Here is a 27,500-nt window from a genome sequence, read left to right as displayed (position 1 = left end):
ACAAAATATACATTGTTTAGTGATGATGGTTTCAGATCTAAATATAGTCTAGATTCTGACATAAAACTGATGTATCCCTCTTCACTGCTGAATAATAAATATAAAGTAAAATGAAACAAAATGGAAACAAATATAGCAAGAACAAATAAAAATCACTTCACTTTACTCTATAATCATTTCTATCTTCTGTTTTACAATTCTATTTTCTCCTTCTCCTACCATACATGTTCTTCATCGTCATCATTTTATTCGTTTATCACCATACGTTTATCTCTTTCTCTTTTTTTTTCTTCTCTTTTTTGCCCACTTACCATCATAATCGGGTTAATATTTATTTTAGCTATGCTTGCATGTGTAGGATTGCATGCTGCATGGAAACCTCTCATTCCATTTTATCGCATCTCTGGTCAGCTTCCGCTTTTTCAGTCCATATTCTTTGAGGTCATCGTTGATTACTAATCAGGTCTCGGTTACCATTGGTCACGCATTTACGTCATTCATTATTACAGAACTGTTTTTTTGCCTTCTTTCTTTCGTTCGTTCGTTCATACATTTATTGCTTAGTCACAGCTACAACACAACATTTCAGTGTGTAGCAAGCGATAATTTCTGAATAGCTTACAGGGAATTAGGCAATAAAATAAATCGACTAAGAACGACCGTTGCATTGTAACAAATTCAAATTTTCCACTTTGAATTGAAATGTTAAATTTGAAATACATTTCGATTATTTTTATCTTTTTAACTTATTCAATCAAGTCTGTGTATTGATTTAATAAGGTAATAATTTATGTCTCTCCATTAAAATGGCCAATTTTAAGGCTGAAATATAACTAAAATACGACTGGTATCATGTCCAATATCAAGAAAATTAGCATACACCAAATTGTAGTAGGGAGTCATCAATAATCGCTAAAGTCATTATTGCAATCAATGGGAGCATGTCACGATTCCGAATTACATCATTTGATACAAGAAATTAGATATTCGGGCATTAAAATCCATGCAGTTAAGAGATACGGTGCCATTTACATGCAGTCGTAGATGTCCAAACTAACTTTGGGACTGGAAGAGATAAGTAAATGCCTTACTAGTGTATTCCTCGGTTACTATATATTCTTTCAATACAATGCAATCAGAGACCATTTACAATTTCGAGTTTATGACAGAAGAACGGGATTTATATCTATAACGGAACGGTCAAATTCTATGTCAGTAAAAATTACCGACAATAGCCTCTCCTAGGATTTTTACAGCAATACACCTACGGCTGAAAACCGTGAACGAATCTTTTCTCCCCCAGTCACTTACAGAGTCACATGTACCACCACTCTCTTTCCCGCGCGCGCCTTGCACATGTACTCATATCCTTAAGATTTACTTATACACACACTCTCACTCATATGTATATATGCATATTCACTAATGAAGGATTTGTCACATATTGGGACTAAACCAAGACAATCATAAAATCATTAGCAATTTCAAATTTCCAAAAGCCTGAAACTAAAAACTCTTCCGGCAAATAAAGTGTAGTTGTAATGTATGTCTATACGTACGTATGCATATATTTAAAGGTGCATAAATGAATGTATACATAAACACATACTCACATATACTCTTTACTCTTGTTTCAGTCTTTTGCCTGCGACCATGCTGGAGCACCGCATTTAGTCGAGCAAATCGACCCCCAGGACTTATTATTTAGAAGCCTAGTACTTATTCTATCGGTCTCTTTTGCCGAACCGCTAAGTTACGGGGACGCGAACACACCACCATCGGTTGTCAAAGGATGGTGGAGGACAAATACACAGACACAAACATATACACACATATACACACATATATATATATACATATATACGACGGGCTTCCTTCAGTTTCCGTCTACCAAATCCACTCACGAAGCTTTGGTCGGCCCGAGGCTATTGCAGAAGACACTTGCCCAAAGTGCCACGCAGTGGGAATGAACCCGGAACCATGTGGGACAGGTAAAATAGAATATATCTATCTATCCATCTATTTATCTATCTATCTATCTATCTATCTATCTATCTATCTATCTATCTATCTATCTATCTATCTATCTATCTATCTATCTATCTATCTATCTATCTATCTATCTATCTATCTATCTATCTATCTATCTATCTATCTATCTATTTATCTATCCATCTATCCATCCATCCATACATCCATCTATCTATATATCTATATATCTATATCAATCTGTGTGTGTATGCATGGAAATATTCAAGTACACATACATTTATATGCAAACACACATATGTATCGAGTTAATTCTTACGGGGTCCAGAATATGATATGGTAAATTATGATCTAAATAAACTATAATTTGATGTTTTATTCAGATTTTAGAAGATACGTTAAATAAATGCAAAATGAAAGGTACGGGTATGATACATATAAACATCGATAACATACTAGGGCTGGCATTGGATATGGAAACTAGCAAGTCCATGCTGAAATCTTTACCGCAGTGGCTACAAAATAAGGTAGCTCAAAACGAATTCTAATTAATCATACTAAAATAAATAGATTTGTTAGTGTCATGAGGGGGACATATTTACTCTCTTTCATGGGCATTATTGTCTCGAGTCCTTCGATTCATAGAGACGGTTATTCGGTCACCACGTTTCCACTGAATAAGATGTCAATCCGTCGCAGACTTACTCATTTACAGCTCAGTGGACTGGAACTATATGAAACGAAGCGTTTTGCTCAAGAGCACAGCACCCGGCCCAGTCTGGGATTCGAAACTACGATCTTGCGATTGTGAGCGCATGGCATTAATTTAACGCCTAGGCCAGGTATCTTCAATATCTCTTTCAAAGACCTCCCCATATCTTCATATTTCCCATTGTTTAAATGTCAATCAGTATTCATAGTTTAATCCCAGGTTATTCGTCAATAAACATAATTAAAAAAAAAAGATTTTCAGTCTCACAAAACTTACACATTTGCTTGACACTAGATAAACAAATGTTAAATTATTTTAATGTTACAAACATTAAAAGGAAAATTGTAAATGCAAACACAAGTGTATAATATTTAAAGTGCAAATAACAGAGTTATATTATTTAAAATCGTAAAAATAAAATAAATTGGTGTTGACATACCTTAGCATACATTCTAGGGAATGCATTGCATCCTTTTGACTTGGAATGAAAACATCCCTTTGTTTGCGAATGAGGTTTAAGCAGTAGTCTATGAATAAGTTGAAGGATTCTATCAGCGATTCTTCCTAGAATGAAGTAAATAAATATAGTTATAAACATTATATCAAAAAAACATATAAACGCATAATTCTATAAAAATGCGTACACATACACAGCTTTATAAATGTATGTAACCAGTTGGAAAAGAGAGCTGATTGTTGGAAAAGAGAGTAGTCAATATCGTTGAATAGATTCTTGTCTTCTCTAGGCATAAGGCCCGAAATTTTTGGGGAGGGTCCAGTCGATTAGATCCACATCAGTACGCAACTGGTATTTAATTTATCGACCCCGAATGGATGAAAGGCAAAGTCGACATCGACGGATTGGAACTCAGAACGTAACGGCAGACGAAGTACGGCCACACACTTCGCCCGGCGTGCTGACGCCGCCCTGAGATTGATTATATATTCAGATATAACTTGCGCGAAGATTCTGTGCATTCACATGCAAAACTCTGAGTAGCAGGAGACGGACTCGACCTCCACATATATACATACATACATGCATGCATACATACATAGGTACGTACACACACACACACACACACACACATATATATATATATATATATAATATATATATATATACATACAATATATATATATATATTATATATATATATATATATATATATATATATAATATATATAATATATATATATATATGACACTATGCACTAAGACATAGGTACAAACTGTTACGAGACTAATTTTTTTTCTTTTAACTTAGCCCAAATTTCTTATTAATCTTTGATAAGATGGATACATGGAAACCAGTTATATCTTAAATCACTGAATGTAACAAAAATATTAAACATTCTCTAAAATATACTTTTGTGCCTTTTCGGACTCGATTTACAGTTTTAACCATATATATATATATATATATATATATATATATATATATATAAGTAGGTGAATGAATTATTCTAGTATGGATAATTCGGTTAATCGATACCTGGGTAGCAAATTCACGTCAGAAAACACGGTTGAAGCTACATGCCAAGGGCAGAAACCCCGTGTTCTTGTGTGGAAATTTGTGTGTTTTTTTTTTAAATATGAATAAATGAAAGAATGGAGTCGAACGAAGATTTTAACAAAATTCCTTTACTCTCAACACATGTTTCGAAGACTGCATACTCTCAATTCCGAAAAACTAAAGGGTGCATTATGCCGTCTTCTCATCAGGAAAGACAAGGAACCTCTATCAGCCTCAAGACTGTGTTGAGAGTAAATGAATTTTGTTAAAATCTTCGTTCGACTCCATTCTTTCATTTATTCATGTATATATATATATATATATATATATATATATAATATATATATATATATAAGCACCTACATATATATATATACATGTATATATATATATATATATATATATGTAGTTAGGTTCTATTAAGAACGTAAAAGAGTACAGTATAAAGCTCGTTTACCTTCAAATTTACCCTGTGCTATCCAGTAGTAATATCAGGCTGAGTAAATTGTAAGCAACGTTTTGAAACAAACTTTATCCCAATATATTTCAACAATACGGAAATTTTATTCCTCAAAGTAGGTACCATTACAATCAACACGAGTTTGTAACCTAAAAGTCTGGAGTTCTGAACCTGATGAATCTTTGGACGCACCTTCAGCATCGGTTTGATTTGTTATTTCCTTCTCTAGCAGGAAACCATGGAGTTGCTTGAAAAGTGGTAGCTGCCAGGTGAAAGGTCTAGAGAATAAGTTGGGTGGGGAAGAACTTCGTAGCGAAATTCCTTTAACTTGTGGAGCGTCATTAGTGAAATGTGTGATCGAGCTTTATCATGAAGAATGACTGGGCCTCTTCTGTTGACCAGTCTGGAACGGAGGAGTAATATATTTTTGACCATTGTATTTCATATTTTATTTTTCCTTTTAATCTAAGGTCTGCTCGTGATGTTGCATGTCGGCTGCTTATCTTCAGAACGGGGATACATGGTTGAGATAACGGACTTTAAATTGGTTTTCGAAGGGTCCTATGCATACGTATTTAAGTTGTGATGGGGCAATTGTGCATTTGTATATGATGTGTTTTTTTTTGTATGCATTGCTTCCTGAGCGGAGAAACAGTTTCCTTGCGACAGCTGTAATTATTTGTACTTTTATTATTTTTGTAGGTATTTGGTGACATGTTTTTGTTTTTCAGATGTTACAGTATATATATATATATTATATATATATATATATATATATATATTATATATATATATATATATATATATGTATATGTATATATATATATATATATGTATATATATATATGTATATATATATATATATATGTGTGTGTGTTTATGTATGTATATATATATATATATATATATGCTAATGCTGGCATTTTAAAAGCGCTTAGTAAGAAAGATGATGATGATGATGATAAGATAATGATGATGATGATATTGTAGTCGATTTTGCTTCTGTTCAGGTTAGTTGTGATGGAGTGGAACTATGATTAAGAACAATCTAACTATGACGGTCCCGTCCTTGGATCCTTTTTTCCACAGCCTTTGCAGGCCTGCAGAACCTAGCAAGATCGACCCCGCAAACAAGTGTTTTATTAGAAATATAAACTGAGTGATGTTTTCTATGACGCCGGGGCATGAAATAGGGGCTTACTCATACGATAATGATAATGATGTTGATGATGAATTTGAATTCAGAACATAAAGACGGGCAAAATGCCGCCACTAATCATTTTACTGAACGTGCAAATGATTCTGCCAGTTAATATTTATAACATGTTCTCTGACTTTGAAATGATGGTACTAATTATGGAAAAATAGGGTAATCGATTTATTCGCCTTCTACATCTGAGAATGCTTATTTTACCAGCCCTCGGGGAATATAAAACATACTCAATCTGGATAGGATTTGAACTTAAACTTAAGATCACTTTATTTCGCGTAGTACTCTAACATTCACACTAACTTCCGTAACACAGATCATACATTTTGATTCGTGAAATGTAAATTCACTGTCACCGGGATTTGAATTCAAATTTATATATCAGAGCAAGTATATAAACAAATGTTTATGCTGACGAAGCTGCGTTAAAAACAATGATTTCTAATAGTGACGTAAAGCCACTTGGTAATAATAATTTCTGATGTAGGTATAAGGAAAAAATGAACTTATTCTAGCATAATGCACAGGGTTTAAGATGTGATGGAACAGAGTGAAAGCATTAAATCCAACCCAGTACTCGATAAATACTATATTATATCGTTCCTGCAAGGTGAAAGACAAGTTGGTTGCCGAAGATCGCGACTCTAAATGCATTTAGCTTCAACATTTTTATGATTCTTACTATCCATTGCTCTCAAGACAATTTGATAATGGCTTAAAACCTTCGGCACAAGTCCAACACTTTCGGGGAAGTGGTTAAATCGATCACATCGGCCGCGGTGCTCAAATGGTACTCATTTGATCCAAAAGGATAAAAGAAAAAATTGACGTCGGGGGAATTTGAATTCAGGACATAAAGTCCGACAAAATGTCGCTTAGTATTTTGCCCGACGAGCTAACGATTCTGTCAGATCGCCTCCTTAAAACCACTTAATAATAATATATATCTTTTCATTGTCTAATTTTAGCAGCTGTTAGAGTACATAGTAAATTAACGATATAGTTTGTTTCAATATATTATGAAGAATCCATTTCAAGTAAAAGAATCCAGACGAAATCTCGGGCGTTTGTAGAAAAACATCAGCAAGATATACCTAAAACAGAAATGATATGCATCGCTATGACTCAATAAAGATGGATTGCTCATAGTTGCAACGTCTTTGAACATGTGTTAGCTCAATAAAATGTGACCTTGTGCTGAAAAAATGCCTAAACGATATGTAATGATTAAATAAAAAATAAGATAATAATATGTAAACTATTTGTGACTATTATATATTATTGTGCATAACGATATATCAAATAAAAATTTATTGGTTAAAAGTTAGTTGAACTTCCTGGGTTCAGAACACATCAACACCGCCAGCGAGAGAGAGAGAGAGGAGAGAGAGAGAGAGAGGAGAGAGAGAGAGAGAGAGAGAGAGAGAGAGAGAGAGAGTGAGAGAAATTAGGAGGAACTCGAAAATAGCTTCTACGAGAAAGTATTTAGGTATCCGTTAATCAGGTTAGATTACGTTGGTGCTTGAGCAAGCAAGCTGCAATCGTTCTTTCATTACATGTCCATGCAATAGAGCAGATAGCATGTTTGCATAAATCAACCGTAAAAATTTCAGGGACCGCAGTTACTTGTTGGATAGACTATTGGTTTGGTAGTGACAGATTACATATCAGTTTGGTTGGCTGCGTCATGACCTGGTACATTCAGTAGGCAATAATCTCACATCGGGTGGTGGCAGAGTCTATATATCCTGCGATAGTGCACAGGCCAGCTAGGGCTTAGCATGCTCGAATGATAGTTTCGGTATATCAATGTTTAATGACTTAAACTTCATTAACAGGTACATACATAACCTACACACGCGTGCGCACACATGGCACACATACAGTCATTCACGTCTGAACTGAAAAATATTTTCTGCTGAGTCAAATGTTAGATCCAGCGATCAACTGATGATAACCTTTTGAGAAAAAAAGTGGCAGCAGTATGGTGACATGCGCTATAATAACGCATCGCTGCTACCACAGTTTCCTTGAGATTCTGTATTACTCTTGGTAGATGATGCCTTTGCACCGCTCAGACGAAAACTCTCATGAGTCCCCTTTGGAGTAGTCGTTCTTGGAGAGGGTTTACCGAGGCTGCATTGCAAATCCTGTCTCAACGTCTTTTGCGACACGCGACAGTCCCGACACAGTACTGTGCTGCAGCAACATGAAATGGTGTGTTTTACTCAAGAACACAATACACCGGCTGGTCCCGGACTCGAATTCCTGATCTGGTGATAGCGAGAGTAACACCCTAACCACAAGATCATGCACCTTAAGAAAAACATTTTTATTTAGATAAACGAGAAACTCTGCAGCATCATATATTGAAGCTCTCTTCCTCTATAAAACACACACAAACACCATACATACACACACATACACACACATACACAACCACACACTTGTACACATATACATAAGTGCCTCCGTACAGTTTTCGTCTATCAAATTCTCCGCATAATATTTTTTCAGTCCGAACCTAAGCTAAAAGCCTGTAATGCGTCGACTCTGGTAACACAATCATGCAAGAAATATTGTACCTATTGAAATCGATTGCATAATAGAGTTACATAAGAATGTTCCAGAGATCCAGGAATTAAGTAGGAATATTTAAGCTTATTGAAAAGCTACGAACAAAAATGCACGAGAAGCAAAGCAAGGTCGTTCGCATAAACATACCACGGTGTTGTGAGTAATTCATGAAACATTATGAGCTGGGTATAAAGAATAGAATCCGTTAGAAGATTCGTATCAGAAGATTCATATCAGCACCTCGGATGAAGAATTATAAATCTCTTTGACCATCAAGAAACGTGGTTTAATTCATATACGTCGTAAATTACTCGATATTTTGTGTTAATATAGCTAATCCAGTATCAGTAGACACAATTTATGTGATGAAAGTGAAATAGTATTGATTTTGTTTCTGCTCACCGACTTGTTACTAACGTACATTGAAACTGGCGGATTTCAATGCATTTTACAATCAATCAACGGAAACCATAAATGGAAATCATCCACACAGAAAACGATATTCTAAAGTTTTATTTTTGTTTATCTGGATTAAACGAGGAAAGTATAGAGACTACGACCGTGTTCAGAATCTACATAATTGCCGGAAGAAAAGGCGAAAGTTATCCTCGGAATTGGGGCCTTATCCAGATGCTTGTCAAAGTGAGTGCGCCATTAACACCACCCCTGTGAAATGTGATGGTTTTTAAACTTCCCGGTTTTACACCGCAGGCATTATTAAACAGATAGTTTATAAACGGATAAACTCTTAATTCAGTGAAACATTGATATTTCAAATACAGCATTATAGCCATATCGACAGAAGAAGCGTTGTAATTGTTATCTCTCAGACCACGTGTCTCCTTTATATGAGAGAATATAGAAAGATGAAACTAGAGAAGTTATACGGTCTTTAAAAACTGGATGTACAAAAGCGTAAAGTAGAATGCAAGCCATTGAACTGAACATGGAATGTTGCCATACACACATTTTTGCTTGGATTACTTAGTGCAGCAGAAACGAAGTGACTGAATATACGATGCAGAAAAATATGCTATAGAATGGTAATTATAAAATATACAATTCAATGGAAAGGAAGTCTATATCATTTGAGCAACTGCATCTCGTCTTCATGTGTTTTGTTATTAAATTTCGTAGCAGTTATGTGTAGTAGAGCTCGCTTCAAGACAGGAAGATTTGTGGATTCGCAGCTACTGTCATATAGTCTGGTGGATTGTATCACACGATTTCTTTCCTTTCGCTTTTATTTTTGGTTCATGGGGCGTTTCATTTATTTCAATTTTCATTGTAGCCGCTTCTTGGTAATATAGCTTTGCAATGGGAGGTTTTTGGAAATATATTCTGTTTGGTGAAAGTTTTGATATTATTCTTCATATACTTAGCTTCAAATGTTGCTATGGTTGTGAGATGGCGGTTAGAGCATCTATCCATATATACTGTTTCATTTTCTTACTTTTTGGGAGAGGTATTGTTTGTCTGTGCTCACGTCTAGTTTTATGTCAAGGTAATTAATGAATCTTATCGTTATAGAGATTATCATACATCGTAAATATATGGTTGAAGACAATCTATAAGTATATTATGTTCTGCGAGTAAACAACTCTCCTTAATGTCAACAGAGAAAAAGGCAGCGAGCTGCCAGAATCGTTAGCATGCCGGATAAGATGTTTAGCAGCATTTCGTCCATTTTGCGTTCTGAGTTCAAATTCCGCCGAGGCTGACTTTGCCTTCTGTCCTCTCGAGATCGATAAAATAAGTGCCAGTTGAATACTGGGGTTGATGTACTCCACGTACTTTCTTCTCCCGAAATTAATGGCATTATTCTAAAATTTGAAACAATTCTCCACAGAGAGGGTCTGAAAAATGCTACCCTCCCACCCACACACACAGAAAAATGTCTCCTCAAACAATTCAAAAACGAAAGAGGTTAAAAATTAAAGTTCTTTTCAGACTAATGTTATTCTGAATAATCAGCCCTACAGATATAAGCATCCATTACGTAAACATGTACCAATTATTAAGAACATGAAAACAGATTTAATTTCCACCAGAAAATATTCCAATAAACACAAAGATAATCGCCATATCATAAAATCTGGTGGGGTCAATAATAATAATATATGGAGCATTGTGTAAAGACTTCCAGTAGAGCTGAACCCGTTATTCATTTACGTTCTCTGCTGAAAGATTGTAATGCTGAATATATAGGAACTCAAGCCCTCAAGGTTGAGTATATATTTGCACATACTTGTATTTTTACATTTCCTCGAATAACCCCTAACAATATTATTTGAAGAGGTGTGGCAGTTTCCTTCTCCTGCATTTCTGTCAACTCCCCGCCGCTGATGCTCATTCAGAACGAAGGTTGGTAACGAAGGTCGATGCAACTTAGCACTTGTGTCATTGTAGGAGTGACGTGAGAACGCGGCGAGCAGGGAGAGAACATGCAGAGTAAATCACAAGAAAACAAATATATGACCTCCAGGAAATGGGGTCATAACCCAGAAATATTGAAGGCAATGTAAGTCAAAATTAATTCACATGTCTGTGTTCTTGTGATTTACCTTGCATTTACTTCGCATTTTTTGGGCCTTACCTACAATCTTTTATACAATATATTCTACAGAATGCTTCATAGTAATCATTCCATTATAATATACATACACACACACCACACACACACACACACATATATATATATATATATATATATATATATATGTATGTGTGTGTGTGTGCGTGTATGTGTGTGTGTTTGTGTGCCTGTAGGCATGCCTGTGTGAGGGGTTGTATTATTTTGTTTGCATGTGGAGTATCAATACTACACATACAGCGAAGTAAATAAAGATTGAATAAACGTGTGCGTTGTAGCTAATTATTCACAACTGACCAAAAAAAAAAAAAAGAAAAGGGAAACATCTGTTCATATTTAAGAAAACATGGGAGATGCTTACAGGGAAGCCAACACGTGTCTCGACTAACTGTATGTGTGACCAGAAAACATGACGAATATTTGTTTTGAATATCAATGACATATGCTAAAGCACATCACGAAAAACATATCATACAAACTATTTTTACTGTTATGTAAATGACCAGTGTAAGAATGACAAAACGATAAGTAAGTGTTACGGGCAAGATAGAGAAGAGAATGGGAAAGAAACTGGGATAGAAAGAGAAAAAAGAAAGAGAGAGAGAGAGAGAGAGAGAGAGAGAGAGAGAGAGGGGAAGAAACATAGAGTGGGGGGTAAATGAGGGGAAACAAGGTAGGGGTGGATTGAAAAATCTATGAGATTGGAAACATATATTCAAATAAAGAAAGAATTTATTTGTACACAGGCACTAGGTCACCATCTTGGTGTAAGGATACAGACGATTATATTGATTATATGGAATCTTAGTGTTTACCTGGTATGTTGTTGTATTGATCTCGGAAAAGTGAAAAAGAAGTATTTGAAGAAAATGCTACTGATAAAAAATTTAACTTTGTCGAATACTAATATCTAATTTTTACTTATATGTTGAATAGTAATAAGTAGTTTTGACTAATACCTAGTTTTGAGTGATATGAGGCATTATTACATGTCTTCTAATTTACACTGTAAGGGAACACGTCCTTTCCTCAGACTATTCATTTTCTTCTCTCCAAACTTTCTGACGAAGAGCCATGCTCGAAACGTCACACGCAACGTTTTTTATTCCATCTTAAACTTTCTCTGAGCATCAGTCTAATACATTCACTGTGTACGGTATTCTTACTTTTTGTTGTTTTCCCAGCTTTTGGTTTTATTTTTGATTTGCCAATATATATATATATATATATATATATATATACGTATGTATGTAAAGGCGCGAGCCGGCAGAATCGTTAGCAGTCGGGCAGAATGCTTAACGTTATTTCGTCCGTCTTACGTTCTGAGTTCAAGTTCGACTTTGCCATTCATCCGTTTGGGCTCGATAAAATAAGTACCAGTTAATGTAATCGACTAACTACCTCCCTCAATATTGCAGGCATTGTGCCAGGATTTGAAATCAATCAATCAATGTGACCTCGAGTGTACCGTTGGCGATTTTTTTCCTCTGTCTTCCCTTCTCGGGATCTTTCCTTCTCCTATGTTTCCGACGAAGAACTCCGCTCGAAACGTTAAACCCTCCTTCTTCCCTTCTTTCCTGAGCGTCCAATAATACTATATTTGTTCCACGTCCTCTCGTTGTTGTGTTTATTTGTGTTTTCTGTTTGGATTAACTATATATATATATATATATATATATATATATATATATATATATATATATATATATATATATATATGTATATGTATTTACGTGAAGGGAAAGAAGAGGGAAAATATGAAAGCTTCTGACAGTGCGGAAAGTCTTACAAAAATGTTCATATTTCAGGCCCAAAAGCTCTTCTTTCTGAGTTCACTACTGACTCTGTATTTTACATTGCAATTGATGAAGGAGAGCGTCGTTGGTTAGAACTCTCTTCAAGTCCAATCTCTTCGCCGTATTTTGAGTAGTGAGAGTGATTAGACAATGTCTGAGACGGGATCAAGTGCAAATATCCAGAAGCACCTTGTTCTATTATATGTATAATTTCTTTGAGTATCAGTGATCTGTTCACACTCTTCACCGACACACTCACACTTACACACACACACACACACACATACGAGGGGCGTTCAATAAGTAATGCCTCTGACCCACTTCCCATAGCAGTAGAGCAACGAAATTGGCACAATTATTAGTCTTTTTCTACATAGCAACCACCCAGAGTTACGCATTTCTCCCATCGTTTGATGCGGCTCTGGAGACCGTTTTTGTAGAAGAACCCAGCTTGGTCCTCCAACCTCAACGTGACTTCAGAAATCAAGGCTACATCATCTGGGAAACGCTTTCCTTTCAAAAACAACTTCATCATTTGGAAGAGGTGAAAATCAGAGGGTGCAAGGTCAGGAAAGTAGGGGGGATGGGGAGGAGTTCATAGCCATATGCCTGTGCTTCTGATCTGGCGACACGCGAGTTGTGGACCGGAGCGTTGTCCTGCAGGAGGAGGATGCCTTTGCTGATCTTGCCCCGCCTCTTGATTTTGATAACTTCTCTTAATTTCCTCAAAAGGGAAGCATAATAGGCTCCTGCAATTGTGGTACCCTTTGCCAGGAAATCTGTCATCACTACTCCGTCCTGGTCCCAGAAGACTGTGAGCATGACCTTGCCAGCGGAGGGCTGCACCCTTTGGAGAGGGTGAGTCACGGTGCTTCCACTGCATTGACTGGGCTTTGGTCTCTGGATCATCGTGATGGACCCAGGTTTCATCCTGTGTAATCAGTCTTTTGAAAAATTTTGACTCATCTTCTTGGCACATTTCCAAATTCACCCTCGAGCACTCGACGCGTTCTTGCTTCTGGAAAGGCGTGAGCAACCTGGGAATCCATCTGGCAGACACTTTTTGCATATGCAAATGGTCATGAATGATAGTTTCCACAGACCCGGTACTAATCTTGACCTCATGGGCTATTTGGCGAATAATTATGCGTCGATCTTCCAAAATGGCAGCCTCAACTTGACGGACAGATGCCTCATCAATGGCAGAAGGGGGTGACCAGATATGGGAGGTGTTTCCACAGAGTTCCGACAATGTTTGAATTCACGATGCCAGCGTTTTACAAGGTCATATGATGGGGCATCATCACCATAAGTTACTTTCATTTCATCAAAAGTCTCCCGTGGTGTGCGTCCTTTCAAATACAAAAACCGGATCACTGCTCGACACTCAACAGGCTCCATTTCACACTTGACTCGGTTCAAACACCTGTAAATCAGAAACCACAATTAATTCAGAGCTGTAATTTACCACTTACTTTATAGAGATATAAATAATTCCACATGCAAAATTTCAGCAAGTGGGTCAGAGGCATTACTTATTGAACGTCCCTCGTATACGCACACACACATGTACGAATACAAATACATACACACATGCACACACAACATAGACAAACACCTGCGCGCACGCGCGCATGATAAATACTTGAATCAGCTCTGTATGACTTCAAGTTTCCTTGGTACATGGGACGACTCCATCTCATCAGATACAAAAAGAGAGAGAAATTTAAGCAAAGTTTCAGATGGCTTCTAGATGTTAAGTCTCTATTGGTGAGCTTAGGCCACGTGGTGCGGTATGTATGTATTCAGTAACATGATTTCCTTGTCTTGGGTACTACACAGGCTGTTTGAATGTTGATGAGAGTCAGTGGCTCAGTGGTCGTTCAGAAGATTATTAACTCACTACTTGCTGCAGGCATTGTACGTTGGAAGAATCTAAATTGATTGCAACTGAAGCTGGATGATCAGCATGGTTACACTATATTCTGTATGGGTGGCCGGGATTAACTACTCTGCCCTCCTGTGTAAGATAAAGAAAACTAGAATATTACATCAGGTTCGTCAGCTGCCAGGGGCTTGACGTTCATTAATAGGGTGTACATCTGATGGCAACAATAAAATAGTTAATTATTCCTGTCGATGGATACAGCAAATTCATAGAGTACGATTGTCTTTCGTGGAGACGGATTTCGCAATTGCTAGTTCAGAGTGAGTCTCCAGATGGGAAATGGAATTTCCCTTAAACCTGTACGTGAAGGAGTGCTCTGTTTAGAAAAAGGTTACTCATTCACTCCAAAGAAAATGCTGACAGTGAGTTTAAAGCTACGTAGATAGCGAAAATTCGAAGTCACTATTAACAGTACTCTTTGTCGAAATAAGTTGCACAATCTATATTTTTGTAATAAGTACTACTTCATGCAATATATAAAAGCCTTTATTCATGGTAATATAAAATATACGCGATTATGCATCTATATATGTGTGTTTAGTGCATGTTTGTGTGCTGTTGCTAATATTTTTGTGGTCATATATATATATATATATATATATATATATATATATGAGTCTTAGTTACAACTATGATGTTGTTGGTAAAACATTTTCTTTGTCTATCTCCTTATCCTCTTTGAGATTTTAGGTAAAATTATACTAATGTGTCCTTCTAATTTAATTAAGTTCTATGCCTTTGTGCAGCTGAAGATTGCTCTACATTTTAAATTGATGTAATAAAATGAATACATTGTTCAATTAAATAAAGTCGCATGAAACGATCATACTGCATTACCTCTGGATATCCTTGTTGCTTACTTTGATATATATATATATATATATATATATAAATATATATGTGTGTGTATGCACGTGTGTGTGTATATTTATGCATGTATGTATCTATGTTTGTGTGTGTGTGTTAGAGAGAGAGAAAGAGAGAGAGAGAGAAAAATTCGTATAAGAAGTTTCTAAAAAATAAAGCAATTAAAGACTTTAATAATCGATTATATTATATTCACATAAAAAAGTTACATGTTTGCTCAAGAAAATTTTATTCTATTTGAAAATCATTTTAAATCCTCAGATAAATATCGGTACTTTATACGAAGAGCTTCAAGTTTTATCATTTTTCTTTTTTATGACACCTGTATACACATGCGGATACATGCACGCCGCACACATGCACGCCGCACACACACACACACACACACACACACACACACACACACACACACACACAGACACACTCGCACACAAAACATCACATGTAAAAAGATAAAAGAGATTTAAAATCCATTGGTAAACATTCCAAGAAAGCTAAAACAAAATATAAGTGAAAAATACTTCCTGGCAAGTAAAAGATATAAAAGATATTAATTATCAATTCAATTTAATTAATTTGTTTTTTGAAATTTTCAATGCATTTTAATTTAATTTATCGAATATCTAAAGAAAGATTCAGAATTAATTAGTAATTAGGTTCTCCATAGAAGGTTTGCTAAAACTTAGTTCTGGTAGAATATATCTTAATATTATGAAGAGACAGCAGTAACGGTTATCATTAAGATATTTCTCTCTTGACTGGATTATTTGTGTTATTAACGAAGTCCCAGCTGCTTTTTCAGACTATATTATAATAATATAATTGCATTAACTACTTTTCCATTACAATCTTGTTGTTCTTGCTGTTGCTGTTGTTCTATCTTATCTTACAGTTGTTCTATCTTATATTTAGTTGTTTCTTGTTTCACAAAACCAAACTTAATATAAGAAATATACAAGTGATATATAAATCAAGATATTGAAGAAAGAAAGATAATGAACGAAGAGACTGCGTAAAATAAAATCGATAAACGGCAAAAAAAAAAAAATGCATGCGTGTGTGTATGAAAGTAGGTGTGTCAAATGAACAAAAGACATGAATGAAGATTAAATAAATTAAATTGTGACGTACTGAACGTCGCACATAAATTCTTAATTAATTGAAATTTACCTCTTAGTTGAAGAATGAATACAAAGACCCCGCGGCAATTGTTAGCGAGCTTCAAAGATAAGTGGAGTTAACTCAAAGACTCAAAGAAATAATTATTCAAAGTTAGTTTACATTTCTGAGGGGAAGGACGGTTCGATCCTTGTATTCTGTACAGTGTGCCATTCATTGTATCGAACTATTAGCTCTCTCTAGATGATTCAATGTGAATGATCACTAAACAAAACATTTCACATTATATAAAAAATTGACAAATAATTTTCGATTTGTATAATTTACATAATTTGAGAAATAATATGTGATAAGTAGAATAACTCAAATGTGCCGATAGTACGACATTTACTTTGAGTGCATATTTACTTACGCGGAAAGAGCGTGAATCAGAAGTGAAATAAATTAAAATATAACAAAGCCACAATATGCATTAAATAAGAATATAAATACATTCCTACAATACTTATTGATGTGCAGAAAAAGAAGGATGGTGAAATCTCAAGGACCGTTTCACAATATCTTCACCCCTCCTCAACGAACATGAACTCATCTTCCTTTCCCAATTAATCAGCTGCATAAAAGCAGTCATGCATTAGACTGAAATGATTAGTGGCTAGCTTAATCTGTATATTTATACTCTTGAAGGTTCTTCATTAAATAAATCAATATCTATTTATGCACCATACGATGTAAATTAGAACTAAAGTAATTTTTCTGTTTTTGAAATGTTCGCTCCTTAATTTTTTCTTTCACAATCGTTAACAATTACCGCAATATGTAATAATATCTCTTCTTCAGCTAAGAAAGAAGTTTAAGTTAAATATCTCCTGCCTACATTCACGCCTTTGGCCAATATTCACGCCTTTCGTACTTCATTTACCTCATTATCTCGTAATTGCTTTTAGCTACGTACAAAGCTGGGAATTTGTAGGGAGTATGTGTTTGTAGAATAAATGGTCATCACTTCTTGACTTCTCACTCAGCAGGGATGAATGTGTACGGTAAATATCGCGGAATTTGAGCCCAGAATGTAAAGACGCTCTAACAATTCCACAAATCCTCAAAATCAGCTGCATTTGTAACTACTATACTATTAAAGCAGCGAACACTTGTAGATCGTAGAAACACTCTCACATTCTGATGAGAACATACACACAGTCATACACACATGTACATAGATGTATATGCATGCATGTAAAATATGCATACTACATATATAGATGCATATATGTATATATATATATATATATATATATATATATATATATAACTCTGGCCGAAATAAGAAAGAAGAAAACAAAGGACCACTGATGCGGTCACAGGAGTGTGACGAAAGAACTCTGGCCGAAATAAGATTAAGATTAATGTGAAAAAAAATAACACTGAAGCAAAGTAACACCAAATATATAGTGCGTGTGTTTTTATTGGCTAAACTGGCAAAATGACCATTCCGAAATATAACAATATCTGTTTCAACACACGACTTCACATAAAAAATCTTGCACAACAAATATATAAACGTATATATATATATATATATATATATATATATATATATAATATATATATATATGATATATATATATATATATATATATATATATATATATATATAATATATATATATATAACTCTGGCCGAAATAAGAAAGAAGAAAACAAAGGACCACTGATGCGGTCACAGGAGTGTGACGAAAGAACTCTGGCCGAAATAAGATTAAGATTAATGTAAAAAAAATAACACTGAAGCAAAGTAACACCAAATATATAGTGCGTGTGTTTTTATTGGCTAAACTGGCAAAATGACCATTCCGAAATATAACAATATCTGTTTCAACACACGACTTCACATAAAAAATCTTGCACAACAAATATATAAACGTATATATATATATATATATATATATATATATATATATATATATATATATATGATATATATATATTATATGTAGGGTGCAATGGATAAAACGTCGGCATTTTACATTTTTAATTTCACGCATGCGCGTTGGCTGTTTTTTTATTTTGTCGAATACACAGTATCGTAGTGTCAGTTGGGCACCACCTGTGAAAATAAACAGCACCACGACGCAATTCACTCTGCCAGAAATTTGAAAGCGACTTGCTGTACTGCTTGGAAATCACGCCAGAAGCTCCAATACGAACATTTCAGAGAGGTTGGGTGTCAATCTGAGGACATCTACCGATGGAGGTAGAAATCAAATATCCAGGCAACATCATGGTATTTGGAGTGATCACTAGTGATGGCGACGTTATGCCTCCATTATTCTTTCCTCGCGGCCTCAGACTCTACACGGAGGCCTACATCAAGTGCCTGGAGAAGGTAGTCTTCCTTTTAGCTACGATCGAGAGGGCGGCTGCTGGAAGGTCCTATGTCTAGAAACAGGAATCTGCACCGTGCCACACAAGCAGGAGGACCCAGTCATGGCTGTCAGACAATTTCTGCGACCACATCAAGCTAACATGGCGACCTAACTCCCCAGTCTACAACACTCTTGATTATTATGTGTGGGGCGTAGTTGAGCGAAAAATCGACAAAACTCCTTGTAAGACCAAAGATGAACTGAATGCAAGGATTACGGCAGCATTCACCAACATAAACAAGGTGACCATCCAAAAGAGTTGCAGGAGGTTCCGAATTCGTCTGGAGGCCGTGGTTGAAGCCAATATCGATTTTATAGAATAAATTTACTCTTTAGCGCTTCAAGATATTTTTATGTAATTTGGGTAAATAATAAAATGAATGCGCCCTTTTAGAGCCTAGCCAGGCTCATGGGCCCAGTTTCCCGGTTTCAAGGGCGTATGTATGCCCCAGCTGGACGGGACGCTAATCCATCGCAGCGTTACTCATTTTTGAAAGGTGAGTGGTCTGGGGCAACGTGAAATGAAGTGTTTTGCTCAAGAACACAATGCGTCGCCCGGTCCAGGAGTTAAAACCACAATCTTACGATCATGATGCTGCCGTCCTAACCACTAAGCCACGCGCCTCCACAATGAAATGTCATTGATATTTTCATTTTTGCGTAACTTAAACGACATTATATTCACTGCATGCATATATATGCATATACATATATATACCTGATTACATATATATGCATATAATATATATATATATATATATATGCATATATATATATGTATACATATATGCATATTCATATGCATACATATGTGAATGTGTATTTTATACGTGTGTATAAATATATTTCCATATGTATATATATGTATAAAGATAGACAGTTAGATAGATAAAGAGAAAAAAACGGGATTGAGAAAGAGGGTGGAAGAAGCATGATAAAGGGGTATCAAGGAAGAGTGGAAATGTAGGTTTAATATAGGAAGGAACAAAATATTGAGAAATGTGTTTAAAGAATCGACAAACATGGAATGAAGGAAAATACATGATGATGTATTAGACAATGCATGTATAACATATAAACATCTATTTGTATGTGGTTGAGAGAGAGGGTGAGAGAGCGAGAGAGAGAGTGCGTGTGTGTGAGAGAAGAGAAAAAAGAGAGAGAACCAAAGAGACTGTGCGTAATATATTGTAGAGGATGATTGATGCTTCGGAAATTAGAGTACATCTACTTACTTCAATGGATGAGAGCTGACCTGGTTCCCAGACCGAGTCTAATCTCTCAAGCTGTAGGTACATCAGGGCGTAATCAAACGTATGTTCAATATGCTTTCGACAAAAGGCCGCCCAATAGCTGCAAGCAGAATGAAATATGAAATTACAATGAAATTACATTAAAAAAAACTCGATCAATAAATTCAGTAAAGGACTAATTGTCGTTATTGATGTGGTTGTTCTTATTGCTGTTAGTATTAATGACCTTGTCCTTATCATCCTCGTTAATTATAGCAATAAATTGATAATTAATATGCATAATGGTAACTATTTCCTTATTTGTAATATGGACATTATACGATATTGGAGTAAAATAATAGGGTAAAATACTAGTAAACAACTATTCAGAGTATTAATAAGGTGGCGTTGATGCTAATAAAAACAACAACAACAACAATGACTATGCGGGTTATAGTAAAGGAGTGTAATCTTTAACTTCACCAGAAAACTATTGTCATTATTATTATTATTATTATTATTATTATTATTATTATTATATTATTATCATTATTATTTCCAGAAGTGAATTATTCAAATCCCAAAGAATCATTCTCAATACATGGCTATGATGTCCCCCACCACTACTTCTGCTCGTGATCAGAGATGCACATATCGTCAGCCACCAAGGCACATGCTCAACTGGTTATTATTATTATTATTATTATTATTATTATCATTATTATTATTATTATTATTAAGGCGCGAGCTGGCCGAAAAAATATTTCCTACGCCTGGCTAAATGGGTTCTGAGTTCAAATTCCGCTGAAGTCGACTTTGACTTTCATCCTTTCGGGGGTCGATAAAATAAGCACCAGTTGAACACTGGTTTCAATATAACAGACTCATCCTCCACCCCACCCCGCAAGCTACCCGCGTGGAAAAAAAATTGAAATAGTTATTATTGTTATTATTATTATTAAGGCGGCGAGCTGACAGAATCGTTACCACGCCGGGCAAAATGCGTTCTGGGTTCAAATTCCGCCGAGGCCGACTATGCCTTTCATCCTTTCGGGGTCGGTAAATTAAGTATCAGTGAAATACTGGGGTCGATGTCATCGACTTAACCCTTCCCGCAAATTTCAGATCTTGTACCTTCAGTAGAAATTATTATTATTCTTATAAAAGCGGCGAGCTGGCAGAATCGTTAGCACGCCGGGCGAAATGCTTAGAGGTATTTCGTCTGCCGCTTCGTTCTGAGTTCAGATTCCGTTTGGTCAACTTTGCCTTTCATCCTTTCGGGGTCGATTAAATAAGTACCAGTTACGCACTGGGGTCGATATAATCGACTTAATCCGTTTGTCTGTCCTTGTTTGTCCTCTCTGTGTTTAGCCCTTTGTGGGTAGTAAAGAAATAAGTATTTCGTCCGCCGCTTCGTACCGAGTTCAGATACCGCCGAGGTCGACTTTGCCTTTCATTCTTTCGGGGTCGATGAAATAAGTACAAGTTACAGGCTGGAGTCGATGTGATCGACTATACCCCCTTCGCTCCAAATTTTTGAGGCCTAGAGTAGAATTATTATTATTATTATTATTATTATTATTATTATTATTATTATTATTATTATTATCATTATTATTATTATTCTTCTTTTACTATCGTAATGACAAGAACATCGACTATACCAGTAACCATAGTAATAGTCATTGATTTATTCAAAAGTAGAAGAAAAGGAAAAGAAAATTAACGTAACACGAATATGAAAGAGCAGAGGTTTGATTGAGTTAAAAATTGTAAATGGAGTGATTAAGTTTAATGAAGCAAATTATGTTCTCGTGTAATTTTCTTACAATGTTATCAATACATGTTATTGGCGGATCAGTGAAGGGCGGATGATGGGTCTGCTGCTTGACTTGTAAAGTAAGAGAACTTGGTTTTATAGGATGCTTTAAAATTGATTAAAATCGATTAGAACTGATTACATGCTATACATATGTCGCATATTTGTAATTCTAACTATTTCTCTCTCTCTCTCTCTCTCTCTCTCTCTCTCTATCTCTCTTCTCTCTCTCTCTCTCTGTCTCACTCATTTATTATCTCTTAACGCACGGTCCAAAACCTCTAGAGAGGTCAACAAGTCGAATTGTATATTTATATTTCTTTTTGACGATAGTTAGGGAGAATTTGTAACATTCATAAAATAATGCGGTTCCGATTGTGAATCGTAATCATGTATAAGAATGACCTTATCAACAGTGCGCTTGGCCCAGTGGTTTGAGCACCGGGCTCACAATCATGAGGAAGTGAGTTCGGTTCGAGGACAGAGCTGTGTGTTGCGTTCTCGAGTTCATTCAGCTGTAGAAAAGAGTCGCCACGTCAGTGATGCGAAGCTGTATCGGCTTTTGCCTTTCCCTTCGATAACGTCGGTGGCATGGTGAGGAGAGGCTGGTATAAATGGGCATCCGCTAGTCTTTCCCAAACAACTTTGCCCACATTTGTACCTCGGAGGGGAATTTTCTAGGTGCAATCAAATAGTTATTCACGAATGGAGGGCTACTTATAAATAAACAAAAATATACTGTTAGTAATTGTAATCTATTCGTACTTCCTCCTGCCCATCTCTCTCTCTATAAGTATATATTTGTATGTGGGCGTGTGCATGTGTATGTATGTGTGTGTATGTATGTATGTATGTATGTGTGTATGTATGTATGTATGTATGTATGTATGTATGTACGTATGTATATATGTATGTATGTGTGTATGCATGTGTGTGAGCGTGTATGAAAGAGCCACCTCACATAGAAAACTTGACTGGTGTTTTGAAATTTTATATAATGCACTCGCGTTTCCGCAAGCCGACTGAAACTGTTGTTGCGAAACGTGATTTGCCTGCTTCATCGGTATTGCCCCAAATCATCACTGCGTGAACTGGCGCAGTCGGGCCCACATAAGGTTGTAGTCTTCTGAATGAATAGGTGGTATATGACAGCACATTTCTGATCACTTACAATGTAATATCCTGCTTTAAGTAACATTTTTGGATAATTTACTCTGGTAAATGTGGAAGCTAATAAGCATACACAAAAGCGCGGAAATTTCACGAAACGGTGGTGCACGAGTTTTGTAGAAATATGAAGGTTGTGAGTTCGATACACAATATACATGCTTGTGTGTATGTGGTCACACCGCGCATATATGTGGGACTGTATATGTACATATGTAAATATATATTTTGCTACGCGGTTTTTTAAGGCTTGTGTGACTGCACAGGCATACATGTATGCGAGCATACATGTATGCGTGCATACATGTGAACATCTATGCATATGTGTGTATTTGTGCGCAACATACACGTATAAATGTATATGTATTTTTGTATGTGTTTATGCTTGTATATATCTATACGCGTGGCCGAACACCCTATCAGTGATTTTCATTCTCAGACCTATTTACACAGACAATAAATAAGTGCCATGTCTACCAAACCGGAACTCGTTAGAACTAAATACCATTAAAACGTCAAGACAGACATGTCTAATGTCCTACTCACATACCTCGATATATTCCAGTGACTGCCATTATTACACCGATTACTAAACTGACCAAAAACCCTTCTACCTTATTTCCTTCATATTTTGCAATTCGATATATATATATATGTGTGTGAAGACGTATGGCCTAATGGTTAAAGTGTTGCCCCTACGATTGCGAGATCATGGGTCGATTCCCGGACCGGGCTTTGTGTTGTGTTCTTGAGAGAATCCCTTCATTTCACGTTACTCTGCGATCATTTCGTCATATGACGTGGTTCATGGTGCACTTGTACAGGTAATGTCGATTTGTTGGAGGGAGTGTACTTATGTGTACACAAATATTCGATCACTTTAAACAAATCATCTTTGTGGTTGTTTGGCAAGAAATTACCAAACCCTCATATGCCGTCTAACGACGGGAGAGTTCATGTTATATATATGTGGAGGCGCACTCGCGGTCGTAGAATCGCAGTTTCGATTCCCAGACCGGGCGTTGTGAGAGTTTATTGAGCGAAAAAACCTAAAGCTGCACGACGCTCCGGCAGGGGATGGTGGTGATCACTGCTGTACTCTTTCACCACAACTTTCTCTCACTCTTACTTCCTGTTTCTGTTGTACATGTATTTCAAGGGGCCGGCCTTGTCACTCTCTGTGTCACGCTGAATATCCCCGAGAACTACGTTAAGGGTACACGTGTCTGTGGAGTGCTCAGCCACTTACACGTTAATTTCACGAGTAGGCTGTTCCGTTGATCGGATCAACCGGAACCCTCGTCGTCGTAACAGACGGAGTGCTTCCATCCACACACACACCACACACACACATATATATATATATATATATATATTTATATATATATATTATATATATATATATATATATATAAATATATATATAGGTTTGCGCAGGTGTATGTGAGTATATAGAAGTACGCCTATATGTGTGTGGGTGTTTGCGTATGTACATTACTGCCTCCTTTATTCTTCCTCATATTCATATTACCTTGCCTTGTGTTGACCTCTGTTCTGCCACACCATCTTCCATGCCCCTAATAAGTATGACTATTTTATATGAGGCCATGCAACAAACATCATATTGTACTTTTGTATCATATACCAAAGAAACGAACTAACCGGTTTGCGCAACAGGTGCCATAGATCCCGGCAATAGCACAAATTATCTCGCAGAAATGCGACTACGCTAAAAATGCTTAAAGCTCCCAAATATAATATCTGCTGCGTTTCTTATCGAACTCCCATCGCTGTCATTATTTTCAAACCATGTAGAATATAGGGGTGGAATGTGGAGCTGAGCCCAGAACTTTCGGTAATGTATTATACCTTCCAATATATACATACCTGTATATATATGTATATAAATGTGTGTGTATATGAGTGCATGTAGAAATGTAAGAATTTACGAACACACACACACACACACACACACACACCACACACACACACACATATACACACACACACACACATAGACACACAGACATACAGTTAATTAATTAGTTATTTAGATAGATGGGTAGATAGATAGATATGTATGCCATAATGCAAGCATATGATGCAGAACTCAATATGTTGGGTAGACTGACTATATACATTTATTATATCGAAAACGGACACTGTTTTTCCATCTTGTTTGTTCACATTCGTGAACAGACAAGTACGAAACTTCGATAAGACTGCTCACTTTTATTACAATATATATTTCTCAACAAGAGAATTACGATGACTAGAGATGACTTTCTTCTCACAGAACGCTTTTAGTTGTAAATTCATGGAAAAACCTTGCAAGAGAAAATAGACAATAAGCACAATGGAGTGTATAAACTAGAAGATTTTCTGCAACGTCTTAATTGAAATGTCAAGCAGAAAATACGGTAACATCTGACGATAGAAAAATCCGTAGTTATGTTGCACCCAAAGGAAAGCAATTTAACCAAAGAGATTTCTTAAAGAATTTATGGCTTGCATATTCGGATATTAATACTATGATGGGATATTTCCCAAATTCATGTCTTCAAAAGCAATACCAAGGAAATGAGCATCAAACAGTCACAGATGCCGCTGCAATCAATAAAGATGCAAGGCCAACCAATAATAAAAGATATAATTATCTTTCAGATCAAGTAAAGCCAAGCAAAATAATTTCAAGCTGTGATAGGCACATCAATGCCAAGGATTCTACGAAATAAAAGTTATAGTACGTAACCTAAAATGACTGCCATACCCAAAGTTCTCTAAGGTTAACTAGCAAAGCGGTGTATATATATATATATATATATATTAAGAGAGAGAGAAAAGAGAGAGAAGAGAGAGAGAGAGGGAGAGAGAGATAGATAGATATGAGAGAGAGAGAGAGAGAGAGAGAGAGAGAGAGAGAGAGAGAGAGAGAGAGAGAGAGAGAGAGAGAGAGAGGGGTAAAAAGTGACACAAATTGGTGTTTAAGAGCGGTGGTAAGGCTGAATCGTTAGGGCATCATACAAAATGCCAGTAGTTGGTCTCATTTGGTCTATTCTGTGTTCAAACATCGACAGAATCCACATTGCTTTTCGTCCTTCCAATATAATGAGGTACTGGCGGTCTATTGCTGTACAACTAATTGACTTCCGATCTACGTCAACATACCATAGGCTAAACATACCATAGAGCATACCATAACATGTCAACATACCATAGAGCAGAACCTCAAGATATGCCAAATTGCTGGGCTCTGATGACGTATCATTTGGAATAGACTGCTGGCAGATTAATATTACTACATATTATGCTACAGTACTGCCAAAGCAACACATACGCATTGTGTAATGCCTATGCACATACATACATACATACATACATACATTACATACATACATATACATACATACATACATACATACATACATACATACATACATACATACATTGTTCTTGTATGAAAGTGAACCTCATTATAAAGACAAATAGCAACAGCTAAATAAGAAACAAATTATAATACAGAAATAGAAAAGTGTTAAAGAATTAACTGAAGAATTTGTACAAGAAATATTCCTAGAAACAAGGGATATGATAAAGACTATAGAGAAACATCAAACAGAGTAACTTTAAAAAGTTGTTGCGAATAATTTATATTGAATCCCAGAGAGAAAAGTGAACATAAAGGAGTGTGCCATCCAAATTGATGGTCGTTGGTGTTGTTCTTTTTGTCCGTAAATGTTAGATCTGATAGAGTAAATATATTCCAACCGTAGTCACCTATCCTATTTAACATGCAGATGAATACTATTAAATAGGTTGCTTTTCTCGAAGTCAGTAGAGTGCAGCTTAAGGGCAATTTACCCGATTAATTCGAGAAGGTGAGGCCACTTTGCTTTAGTTCTTAGGTTCAGTATGCAGTGAGCATATATGCCTATATTATTTTCGCTAAGTCTTTTGCTTTAACAACTTATAACGAGTTATTGTTTCATTTACGTTCGGAAAGCTTCACTGATTCTGAATTCTGATACAAAATATGGTTATATAATTCTAAATAACGAAAAAGTGTACT

General features: G+C 36.0%; 1 protein-coding gene across 2 annotated transcripts in view; it reads right to left on the bottom strand.

Annotated features, from left to right (window-relative positions):
• LOC115213303 (BAI1-associated protein 3-like) overlaps window positions 1-27,500 on the bottom strand; it is a 1,469,361-nt gene that overhangs the window by 228,408 nt on the left and 1,213,453 nt on the right. For both annotated transcript variants that reach the window (XM_036504187.1, XM_036504188.1), the window contains 2 exons: window positions 20,449-20,566; window positions 3,141-3,265 (listed from right to left, as the gene is read on the bottom strand). In XM_036504187.1, the coding sequence (XP_036360080.1) occupies window positions 3,141-3,265; window positions 20,449-20,566 (243 nt within the window). The remainder of the gene's footprint in view (window positions 1-3,140; window positions 3,266-20,448; window positions 20,567-27,500) is intronic.

Source organism: Octopus sinensis, linkage group LG6 (assembly GCF_006345805.1).
Source record: "Octopus sinensis linkage group LG6, ASM634580v1, whole genome shotgun sequence".
In the NCBI taxonomy this organism is placed as follows: Eukaryota; Metazoa; Mollusca; class Cephalopoda; order Octopoda; family Octopodidae; genus Octopus; species Octopus sinensis.
The sequence above is the reverse complement of the archived record's forward strand: the minus strand, read 5'-3'. Positions and strand labels throughout refer to the sequence as shown.